Here is a 12523-nt window from a genome sequence, read left to right on the forward strand (position 1 = left end):
ATGACTTCTTTCACTTTCATAGAGTGAGTATACCTATGCCAATGTATCTGACCTAAGACATATCCATCTTTCCACAACCAGGGCTAGGGCTTTTTCGGCTCTGGCCCAGCCTGGTGAAACTCTCTCTCAAATGAAACCTGGGCCTTGCAGGACTTGATTTAGTTCTTCAGGGTCTGTAAAATGGAGATGATACACCAGGGCATAGACGCCATGGGGACATGGGGGGACAAATGTCCCGAGTGCCCACCATTTGATCACGTGGGGCCTGAAAAATTTGGGTTTGTTTGCATTTTATGCATTTTTAGTGTTTTTGACTTTTCAGCCAGCAGGGAGCACAATCTTTAGGCTAGCAGCACCGAAATTTTAGGATATCCTCAGGAGACACTCCTGATGATACCACCCAGTTTGGGTGAAGTTTTGTTCAGGGGGTCCAAAGTTATGGGCCCCCAAAGTGGGTGCCCCTATCTCCCATTGTTTCCAAAGGGAGCTAATAGTAGAAGGAGCTTTCCTTTTGAGGGTCCATAACTTTGGACCCCCTGAACCAAACTTCACCAGAACCGGGTGCTATCATCAGGAGAGTCTCCTGAAGACAGCTTGAAATTTTGGTACTGCTAGCTTAAATACTGCTCCCCTGACAGACACCTCCAAATTTTCCCCAGATTCTACCTTTAAATCCACCCGCTTCGTTGTGGATTTAAAGGGAGAATCTGGGCTCCCTAGTTTAAACAACATTGAAAGTGATGCTGGGGGGGGGGGGGTCCACCCTGAAACAGCATCATTTTCAATGTTGTTTAAACTAGGGAGGCCAGATTCTCCCTTTAAAGTGGATTTAAAAGGAGAACCTGGGCTCCTTAAGTCTAAACAACATTGAAAGTGGGGTGGATTCCCCTCCCCCTGAAACAGCATCACTTTCAATGTTGTTTAAATTAAGGACTCCTGGGTGTGTTTTGATTTATGGGCATGTTCTATAATGTGATGGTGAGTTTGAGATGACCTGGTGCAAAAAATCATTCTTCAGTTGTGGGGGGTGGCGGCCACCCACATAGGGGTAGGGGGGTAGGCGGAAAACTCAGATTTTGCCCCGAGCTCCATTTTTCCTAGCTGGTCCTCTGGCTATGGCTGAAGGCCAAAACAGTCTTTAGGTCAATATGCCTTACCTGTTGGACTATTCTAAAGATCTGCTGCTAGCATGAGTTCTAAAAAATAAATTGTTCACCCATGAGATTCCCCCTCTTAGAAGGATGATGGTAAAATAAGGGGGAATGTTATTGCTAAGGCCCCATTTTTAGATAGTTTTGTTTAGTTAGGTTTTAACTGGTATTAAGGAAATATGTAGGTTTTATGACCACACTATTAATGATATATGAATGTATATTATTACTGTTATTATTGTTGTTAGCTACCCTGAGTCTCACTTTCTTGGGGAAGAGGAGGATAGTAATATTGTTGTTGTTGCCTATCTCATGTTGGGTGTCCCTCTTTTTCTACTGCCACCAACTTTTCTTAGAATTATATTTATTTATTTATTTATTTATTTATTTATTTATTTATTTATTTATTTATTTATTTATATATATATATACCACCCTCCCCGAAGGCTCAGGGCGGTGACAATGTTACAATTATTGTAACAATGTGACCAAAGTACAATATTCTTAAACATACATGGAAGAAACTTTCCTTGAAAGCAACACCATGTCCTTTCAAATAAACTTGGCTAGGATTGAGCTATCACAGGGCAAAATGGTTCAATTCTGTTTTCCCAATATGCTTGCAGTAGAAGAAGGTTAATATCAGAGGGATGGCAATGTTAGTCTTTTGTAAAAAAATAAAATGGAAGTCCAGTGGCTCTGTCAAAACTAACAGATTCATTCACTGAGTGCAGCACTGGCATATTTGAAGAACTCTAGTTTGGTTTTAATGGAGTAAATTCAAGGAAGCCATTTCACCAGCTCAGGCTGTCTACTGCAGTAACTGTAAGTAATCTTCCACTGAATAAATGACTGCAAATGTTTTTTCCACCATGAAAAGATGACAGGAACAAAAAGCTAATTTACGCAGCATCTGTAAGTAGATATGTTTTCATAAAGCAATATCAGCCTTCAACTAGATGCAACCATCAATGACAGACCTATTTAAATACTGGTGTGCTTCAATCACAGATGTTGCCATGGGAAGGAGCCTGTTTCTAAGGGGCTATGTGGATGAAAGGAACTGAATCCCTATTGCTTCCCTGGACTTCATTGTCCCACACACTGTTGCCCCAGCTGGGCACACTTCTGGTATTGGAGTCTAGCTGAGAGACAAATGCCTAGAGCGACAGGCATCTGCCCCACTCAATATTCTTAAGGTCCTGCTTTTCAACTCTCTCTCTCTCTCTCTCTCTCTCTCTCTCTCTCTCTCTTCCCCAGACTACCTCATATTTCTTTCTCCCACCCCTCACTGGAGCAGAATACAGTTGATACTAGTCTTAACTGCTAGGAGGTTTTTTTTTAGCACCTTTCTTATTAACCTTTAATTGGGTTACCTTCTTCAGATCCATTCCAAATCATCTGCCTGTCTCACCAAGTTACTCCAACTGTTTGGGATATTAGCCCTAGCCAAAATGACTTCTTCCCTTTCATTCACAGAAGTGGGACTGGAAGCATTCAGACATTGTTGTTCATTACATTTTCATATTAATTATGAACCAGCACAGTTAACCAGTGTCAGAAACTTTATAGTTTTAAACACAAATAGATGCAATATTTAAAAATGTAATTTTTTTCAGGCTGATTCCACAAGCAGTTTTTCTGTGGTAGTTGTGTTACTGGTGCAACTATTTGGAACACATGCAGGCATTTATTTACCTTCAAAAGTTTAAAAGCTGGAAATGTGTGATGGCAGCAGAACATCTTTTAAGTGTACTTTTGTCCCAGCAAAATATAAATTGTGTGTGTGGGGGGGGGGGGGGGGGGGCAAATTTAAAGTAAGAAAAGATCCAAGGATAAGGGCAAATTGACCTGTTCCCCACACATCGTTTAGCTCCCTAGTAAGTTTATCCAGGAGAAAGGGATTTACAGGTTTTCCTGGGTTGAAGCAGCTGGAAGCTATGTTGTATGACAAAGCAATACTAATATCTCTCTTAGAACATCACCAGAGAAGCTATGTCAGCCTCCTGGTTCAGCATGCATCTTCCTCTTGACTTGACCATACTATGTCTGATGAGAGAACGTGGTGGTGTGATTTGTTCTGAGGTCTTAAATGCTCCAAATGTCCTCTGTCAATGCTGAATGACCAGCAGGGTAGGGCACCTTGACATGTGTCTGTATCAGTAGCTATGGGCAAAAACCTTCCCCTCCATCTGAGGTGGGAAGGAAAATTGTAGCCTCTAGCTACAATTCCTGTGGCACCACTCACTCTACCCCTGGCTGATGGTGATTCTCCAGGACCTTTTCTGGTAAAATGGAGTGCTAATCTGTTTTTAGGCAAGGGGATTTTGATAGCCAGAGTCAATTGATGAAGAGTAATACTGAGCGGATAGATTTGGCAAAGCTGATATATCTTTAAAGAGCTGCATTGGAAAAAGATTCTGCCTGTTATGAATTTCATTGAATTATTTAAAATATTTTATATTTGTTAAGCATATTCAAAGCATTTTCTAAAAAGAAAAATATATTTCAGTGTTGACATAAAGCAATAATAAAACCATTAAAAGAATTACAAACATAAAATTACATATAAAGTATAAATAAAATCAATCTAATCAAGAACTAACCAGCAGCAGGTAGCATTACAAGAGGAAACCACCAAAAACAATCAGTTATAAGAGGGCAATAATAACCAATGATTACTACTTTGCAACATAGTTTCATGCACTTTGATTCCATTCTTCTCCCACAACAGCTTCACTCATTTGAGCAGAACTTTCTGAAGGTGCCACCTTGCAAATGGTGATAGTGGCTCATATATATGCATTCTCTGTCATGGCTCCCAACTTCTTATATGTCTGGCCTTAGAAGGCCCCAAAAGCTTCCATTCTTCTGCCACTATGCAGATTATATAAAACAGAATTGATCAGGAGGGCTTTTTTTAAATAAAGGAAATAGAATTGCACTATCACAGAATAGTTCAGGAATGAGTGTTTTTACAAAATAAATGGGACAGTTTATAGAGTCAGGATGCAATAATGCAGCACAGAGGAGTTGTGAAAAGATGTCTCAGCCAACTTGATAAATGTCCACCGTGGCCCATCAGCTCGGCTGTTCTGTACCCCCTTCTGTGGGTTGCATGGGCAAAACATCAGCTCTAAAACTTTTACCTCTCCCCTTAAATGAGGAGCCCTGGATGTGTTATTTTAGTGCCTTTCCACTGAGCCATGCCTGTGTTTGCAGCGTTGTCTGCCTGTTGCCAAGTGGTGATGTCAGGGCTGCGGTGGAGCACCTGATGGCATGCCTTTTTTGGATCTACCTTCTTGGCCCATTCGTTACAGTGCTAGTCTTGAATGTGAAGGCTGTGAACTTTTGCCTGATCTCTCACTCTCACTCTTGCTCTCTCTTTCTTTGAAGGAAGGGCATGTATGGCTTGGAGCAAAGGTGGTTACATGTTGGCAGCACAATCGGATCCTTGCCAGGGCATTCTGCTGGTTGGAGACCCTTCTCCTATGGGCCATGGGGGAACACAGGTCAATTGCCTCTCATGGAGTTACGCGTTTGCTGGGTCTTCCCTCCTTGTCCTCTGGTATTCCATGTGGGAGGGGGAGTGGTGAAGAGGAGCAGTGACTTCATTGGCAGCTGGTGGCTTACAGCTCCTAGGAGGGATGTCACCAGGGGTCACAGTCTGATTGGCAGGTGTTGCTAAGGTTGCTATGAACTCCAGCATGCTTACTACATGGTCTGTGCCTTATGATAGGGTGGCATGCCCCCTCCCACATGGAACGTCTACAGGGATCTCACCAAAGGCAACACTACTACATTAGCAGCTGGCCACCATCATAGCAGCAGTTATCAGGATTGAACTTTTAATATTGTCAGTGTGGATGTTGTATGTCCATGCAGTCCCTGTATTATACAGATGAAATATGTAGCGGCTTCCAACACTCTCTTACCCCAACTGATTCCTGTTTGCCTAGAATGATGAACAAGTTTTCTCTTCTGTACACAGGTCCTTGTCCACAGTATGATAAATCTTTACTTTCCACACATAACTCAAATGACTTTTCTCTTGGGCTCTGTGCTGCTGATGTGACAGATGGAATGATGTTTATCATACTCCCATAGGTGATTGGAAGTACCAAGAGAGACATTACTCTTTTTGTGCCTGACTTTCTCATCAGGAAAAGAGTGCTGATGCACCAGAATTAATGTGGCATTTCATTTAATATGCAGAACACAGTGCTCAATTCCAGTTGTTACAAACAGCTTTGGGGGGCCAGTCACTGGTGCTGTCCAGGAGTGGGGGTTGCAGTTAGTTCTGCAGAAGATTGTTGGGCAAATCAACGTGTGTGTGTGTGTGTGTGTGTGTGTGTGTGTGTGAGAGAGAGAGAGAGAGAGAGAGGGGGGGGGCTGATGGAGGGGCAGACAGAGACTGTATATTCTAGTTTTAAACTGCAATTATCTCCACAATATAAGCCCAGGATGTGCTTCAGTGCACTCTTTGCTTTTCTATTTGTTTATTTTAATTGGATTTTTGTAAGCTGCGATGGGGAGAAAAGCAAAGTAAAAATAGCTACAAACAAACAAGTAAACAAACCCATAATGTTTTTATATGTCAGGTATGAAATCCAGGTAAGTAGGTTTTTAAAGATCTGTCATAATACATATTATTTGTAGACAACAGAAGGATATTTAAGTAATTTCCCCTTCAGCCTCTATTTTTATAGTCATGGGAGCATACAGCCATGAAATAAAAGCCAGAGTAACATACTAATATATATATATATATTGATAGATATTTATTATTACGGCCTTTTGGCCAGCCAATCACATACTAATATATAAAACAATAAATATCACAACATACAATAGACAGAGTAGCAACAGTCATAAAATCGTATTGGATATCATGTTGACATGTGACTCAGCAGTCCAAATTTGAGTTGCAGAGTTTCACTATTCAATCTTTTTGTGCTTTATTACTTACTAAAATAAAATGCATTCAATTGTGTAAGTACAGTAGTACTGTAGAAAACATAAGGACACAGTACTCTAGACTAGTATTTAGTGCTGCAATGAAACACTAAAGCAAATTTTAGGGAACAGTCTTTGGTGACCAAGCTGCTGTCATTGGACCCATGTAGAAAAATATCTATGTGGGTTGAGCTGCAGTGAGAAGGAAACCACCGCACCTTTCTTTTCTGACATGTCAGCACAGCTGAGCTTGTGTTGCGGACAAAAGAAGAAGTTTCTCCCTCTCCTCTGGGCAGTGCTTCAACCCATATGTGTATTCCTTCCTGTGGGTCTACCATCCCCAAGAACGATCTTCCTGGAAGGTTGAACAGGTGCAGAATGCAGATAAATCTGTGGAAACCAGTGCTCCGTGCACACGTGGTCAGTTACAGGCAGTGTAAAGTAAGCCGTCACAAGTATGGGCAGTGAGAGGAAATGTACTGTGGAAGGTTTTCACGGTCGGATTCAACTGGTTGTTGTGGGTTTCCGGGCTGCAGAGCCCGGAAAACCCACAACAACCAGTGAGAGGAAATTTGGTTAATTCTATTGTGTCGATGTATCGCTAGCACTGTTGCCTCGCTGACATAGGTAGCCTATGTTGCCAGCAGAGAAATGACACGGGGGGCGGGAAATCAAAGAAAGACACTTGACCCTACCAATAGCCACCAATCAGGGAGAAGCACGGTGCTGATGTCGCCACATTGGCCATACTTGGAAGGAACCAAGCAGTGCACAGCACAGGAGCCAACCAACGAGTACCAGCACGGCTCCACGGTGTAATTTGAGCCTACACGATAATTGATCAAAATGACAATATACCCTATCTCAAAGAAGTTTAGTCGAAAATAAGTTCCGCTTATCTAAGAGACTTCTCTTCGCGCAAGTTAGTCAATCAAATCTTTACTACAGTCATAGAACAGCATAAGTCTGATTAAGGCTTAAAGTCATCCCGATCATGAAGCAATGTTCAGGAACGCAGCCTTCTCCGCTTAGACCGTTGTCCCTTCTGAGCCACCGTTTATATTCCTTTATCAGGTGACTAAAACCAGCTGACGACAAACTTTGGAATGCGGAAGAGGCCTTGGCGCAGCGCAAGATGGAAGGAGCGTTGGAGCATCATTTGGAAGACACGTGAGTGCTGCTTCCCTTCTCTCCTCCACCTAAAGTTCCCTCCTGACTTCAAGAGCTGGAATTGGGGGAGGGGCGCGCGGCTGGCGGGCGATAAATGTGCAGTCTGGTGCAGTTACTGTCGTTTTCCTGTTTGCTAGCATGAAGAATCCTTCCATTGCGGGAGTCCTGTGTACTGATTCTCAGGGACTAAACCTGGGCTGTGAGTAACCTAGAAACTTTAGTACTCATTCAACAGTACCTTTTCAAGCTTTTCTTTCCTGTACCATTAGAATTCCTTCATTCTCTCCTCATTCTTAGCAAAATAATAACAATAAAGTCCTTAGCGAGCTCTTTTAATTTTTTTCCTACCTGCTATTAACTCCTAAGATTCCTCTAATGTGCTACAAAAGATGGTTAATTTGTTTAAAATGGACCACTGGAACACTTAATCATCTAAGTAGGGTTGTGCTTCTTGCATTGATAGGAATGCAGGATTGTGGGTTAAGAGGCAGGAATGCTAGCCTTAAGATGGGACCTGGGGCTTCCTTGGAATTTCAGATCATTTCTAGACGGCAGAGATCAGTTACCCTGAAGAAAATGGATGCTTAAAGGATGCACTCCATGGTTTTGTACCTTGCTGAAGTCGTTTGCTTCCCCAAGCACCATCCCCAAATTTCCAACCTCGACCTGCTGACCCTACTCCCCCCCCTCATCCCCTACTGGTAGCCAAGTGACTTGACAACTCTTGTAAGGGGTTATGGTGGGTTTTCCGGGCTGTGTGGCCATGGTCTGGTAGATCTTGTTCCTAATGTTTCACCTGCATCTGGCATCTTCAGAGGTGAATCACAGAGTAAAGTGTTACACACTGTGTCTAGTCTTGAAGGGGTTTTCCTCAAAGAGAGGAGAAATTCTCTTCACACCCCTCTCCCAAATTGCAGAGGTAATTGTTATCTACAACTCAGAATTCTGTGGCCATTGTTAAATGAGCTTATGCAATATAGTTAACTAATGTAACTGAAGAGAACAATTTCACAGTAACACTGAGGCTAGACTAATGATCCTCTGAAGATGCCAGCAACAGATGCAGGCTAAACCAGGAGAAAATATTACAACCCAGAAAACCCACAACATCCTACCGAGACTAGACTTACTGTAAAGCATTCAACATAGGTATTCCCTTGACGTCAACTCACTCTCATGGGTGTAGAATGCTGCAATTTGGTTATTATCATTGGCTAGGTGGAGCGTGCCTGTTTCACCCATTCTGCCAGTCAGCAGTACATCAGTTACTAGGTTCAGTTCAAAGCCTATAAAGCCCTTCATGGCCTTGGTCCCTCCTGTCTGCAGGATCACCTCTCCCTGATGCTCTGACACAGGACCATCTGTAGATGCCACTTAGCAAATGGGTAAAATTAACCACAACAAATGCTAAGGCAATAACAGTGTAGCAGTAGCAAATAAAAATAAAACTCCTGTTCAGATCCAAGTAGGCCAATATTTTGTGTGCAGTAAGTGGCCAGCCATCCTGGGAGCTCTCCACTGGGGTATGTTTCTTCCCCCAGCATCCGGAAAATGCTTTGTGGCCTTTGGCAGAGCTATCCTCCCTGAATGTGTCTCTTTTAAAAAACCATTTACACTACTAGACAAAACCACATATTGTGGAAACAAAACATTGCGGTTGTTGTATGACATACTACTCCCTTTGAGCCTCGCCAGCAAAACAGTTGAAATGGCTTGTGGGAATAGAGTATTGAATTCAAGTTTCTGACTCAGTGTTTCATTCGTCTGATGCAGTCTTGGTACATTTCATTCTACTTGAAATATTGGGGTAAAAATTTCTGCAAGGAAGTACTGCTAAGGGTTAAAATGTTATCCTATCCTTTTATATAGAATTGTGTCTCTTAAATTAACTACATCCTATATATTCTTCTTGTTATTATTGTTTTGTAATAATTCTTTTTACCATACTGTACTGTCTTTTAGGTCGTGGCACTCTTTCAGATGAACATGCAGGCGTGATATCTGTTCTAGCTCAGCAGGCAGCCAAACTAACATCTGATCCAACAGATATTCCTGTTGTTTGCCTGGAATCAGATACTGGGTAAGCATGTACATCATCAATATATCTAATTCTTAGCACAGCCCCATCTGTAGATTTTTTAAAAACCACTTGGTTTGCAGAAAAAAATACAACTTTTAAAAAAATTGAATAGGGGATTAAATTCCCCCTTAGAGGAAAATTGTCTGCATTTGCCAGCCTGCAGCATCCCTGCATCATATGGGAGATATTGACGAAAACGGAGCTGCAGTTTGAGTCAGATAGGAGAGAGAGGGCAGGAGCTGCTGCTGCTCCTCACCACCACTGTCTGCAGAGTGATGGGGGAAGGTGAGCAGGCAGAATAGGCAGGGGAGGGGGTAGGCGCGTGAGGTTTCCCCTCCCCATGAGTTTGACTTTTGGGGGAAGGAGATGCCCAAGCCTGAACTGCCGCATCAGGCAGGCTCTGTGGAGACAGCAGAGCTGAGTGTGAGAAGGTAGAGGGTTGAGTTCCCTCTCCATGAGTCTCATTGGCCCCCACTTCTTTGGATCTGTTGCTGTTTTTTCTCTAATGCCTTCAATAATCAAATACTATTTCTCACAAAAAGATGCTAGTAGATAGCATATTCCTCCACCACAGAACTCAACCTGCCAGACCTTTGTTGTAGAACGTTTCTTCTGGGTCCTAGTGCCTGCCTAGTCCTGCTCCCATCCATTTGAAACTTTCATGGTAGATGTTCAATGATACTCTTGTATCAAGGTACCATATTCAATAATAAACAAAATAATGGTTTTGACAAAGGCAGCATGTAAAAATGAATGATAAGTCTCACATTGGTCCAGGACTATATTCTAATGTGGAAGCATACTGTTTTCTCAACCCTTGCAACTCAACTGACAGTACTAACAGCTATATCTAAGACACAGTATAGTGTAAAAATGACTGGCATAATTTCTTGGGCAGCCTTGTGGACTGCTATTCCCATGGGGTAGATAGGTTTTTCCCCTCTATAAATGGCTTGGGAGGTCCACTGATTAAGTTTTCTTGTGATATATGAGTACAAACAGGGTAGTAAATTTTTATTGCTTTGGGGTTTTCGTGAGAAGACAACTTTATCTTTTGCATTTTTACAAGATAGGAATTTGAAAAGCAATAACTTATTTAAGTGAGCGTAACTCTGTAAGACTGGGAGAGGTAAAAGCTTTTGGAGCTCGAACAGGCAGAACTTCATTTTGTATTCCCATTCTATGAGACCATGTTGTTGAGTCTCTCCCTTGAATTTGCACATCTCTTAAGCCACATTTTGCTCACTTCTGTTTTCTATTTGTACAAGCAATGTAGATGAGACAACACATCTGCTATGATACTGGAAGATTTTTCCTCTGCAAGTCCTTTGACTGTTGCAGTTCTTAAAGCAATAATTTCAAATCTTAAACTGATACTTTTTTAATATCATCTTGTAACTTTAACCCTGGTAAGTTTCATAGTTGTGATCAAAAACTTCCAAATTCTCCAAATTAGAATGCGATTAAAGTGCGTGTTGGTGTTTGAAACATACTGAAGATCTAAGATCACAATCTGTCTTACTGGTATATAAAGTATTATTTGTAACATAAAAAGCAAAACTGTTTGAGTGGAGATGGCGCTAGGCCAAGCTGTTTGGAAATCCCTCTTTCATAGACTTCCTCCGTTTCTTCAGAGCTGTTTCAATAATAAATGCTACAGGTTCACCATGCACAAACACTTTGAGAATAAAATTAAAAGCAACTGAGCAACAGTAAGCCTGTACTATTTTTGTTCTATGTATGCTCAGGATTATAATAATGGTATATTCGAAATAAATCTTCTGTTTCTTTCAGTAATATCATGATCCAGAAGCATGATGGCATCACAGTGGCAGTGCACAAAATGGCATCTTGATCTCACCTGCAGCATGTCTCCTTGTTCTTCAGCAACTCACTGTTGTAGACTGTGCTCTTCTCCTGCATCAATTGTATATCCAGTGTCACTATAAGATCCCAATTGATTCTGTTTGTAAATACTTTCCCTATCTTGTATGTTGACCTGGGAATCAGATTGTTCATATTTGAAGCTCCCTATTACCCAACCTGGAAAGCTTTTCTGAGGTGTGGCTGCAGAAACAGCACCTTGGCAGCTGCCCCATGCTTCACCAGAAGACACTTAATTGCTTGTTTGGTGCAGTTTTGTCAAAATGCTGTGTATTCCATTTTGTATTTCTGGCTGTACTGTGGTTTCAAATAGTGTAGCTTACTGTTAAGAAACACTGTAACATTATTCCTTGGTTGACAGGATGCCCTAATATAGCTTTAAATACTACAAGTGCTATTAAATTTGCAAGGAATGTGATAACAGTCATGTGACTTCTCTCAAATACAGCTATTTATGCTTCTAAGTAATGAGTAGCTTATGTGATAACTGTGGGAACAGATGTAAATGCATGTTATCCTGTCTCTTAGCCTGTTCTGCAAAACGTTTTTTAATGCACTGCCTGATCAAAAGACACACGGATATTTGGTATTTCAATAATTCCTAACCCCACCCCACCAATCAGATAGAACCATTCTAAATCCATGCATTTAGAGAAGAGCTGAACATTGTCAATCTGTAGGATAATAATTCTCTGGCAAATATTTCATTGAGTAAATAAATAACATTTGCAGCTAGGCATATTCTTGCTTCTAGATCAGATGAAACAGCTGGAAAGAAAGGAGCTTCCAAATGAGATAGCTGTAGTGTGCGATTCTTTTAGATGCAGGTTCCTCCAGCTGCACACAAATTAAATTTATCATATTAAATTTTGCCCACATTCAAGGGTGGAAAGCAGAACAAAAACCAGAATTATTGAATGCCAATCAAAGACATGCAGAACAGGTGTGGAAGGACAGCAGATGTTATAGGCCAGTGATGGGGAACCTTTTCAAGAACCTTTTCAACTGAGTGCCCAAATTGCAACACAAAACCCACTTATTTATCGCAAAGTGCCAACATGGCAATTTAACCTGGATATGGAGGTTTTAGTTTAGAAAAAACGTGTGGCTCCAAGGCGTGTGTTACTCAGGAGTAATCTTGGTAGTAGTCAGTGGTTTTGCTTTGAAGCAACTGCAAGTCTTCCAACGGGTTAATCAAGCCCCATCGCCAGCATCCGAGCTTACTCCCAGGTAAAGGATCGTGCTTTAGTTCTTCACATGAAAATCAGTGAGGTTTAACAGC

General features: G+C 41.6%; 1 protein-coding gene across 1 annotated transcript; it reads left to right on the top strand.

The window, feature by feature from the left end:
* The first annotated feature begins 6891 nt into the window (after positions 1-6891).
* Positions 6892-11705, top strand: LAMTOR5 (late endosomal/lysosomal adaptor, MAPK and MTOR activator 5). The gene is made up of 5 exons (XM_048498388.1): positions 6892-7029; positions 7182-7277; positions 7415-7476; positions 9240-9357; positions 11152-11705. Exons 2-5 carry the CDS (start codon positions 7243-7245, stop codon positions 11210-11212), a joined length of 276 nt encoding a protein of 91 aa, XP_048354345.1. The 5' UTR covers positions 6892-7029; positions 7182-7242; the 3' UTR covers positions 11213-11705.
* The last annotated feature ends 818 nt before the right edge of the window (positions 11706-12523 follow it).

This window comes from Sphaerodactylus townsendi, linkage group LG05 (genome assembly GCF_021028975.2).
Source record: "Sphaerodactylus townsendi isolate TG3544 linkage group LG05, MPM_Stown_v2.3, whole genome shotgun sequence".
NCBI lineage: Eukaryota > Metazoa > Chordata > Lepidosauria > Squamata > Sphaerodactylidae > Sphaerodactylus > Sphaerodactylus townsendi.

What these genes read in the sequence shown, in the direction of transcription:
- LAMTOR5 (XM_048498388.1), top strand. Translation starts at nt 7,243, where the DNA reads ATGGAAGGAGCGTTGGAGCATCATTTGGAAGACAC. An exon ending in GAGCATCATTTGGAAGACAC is followed by an intron (nt 7,278 to 7,414) that starts GTGAGTGCTGCT and finishes CCTGTTTGCTAG; the next exon opens with CATGAAGAATCCTTCCATTG. An exon ending in TGCCTGGAATCAGATACTGG is followed by an intron (nt 9,358 to 11,151) that starts GTAAGCATGTAC and finishes TGTTTCTTTCAG; the next exon opens with TAATATCATGATCCAGAAGC.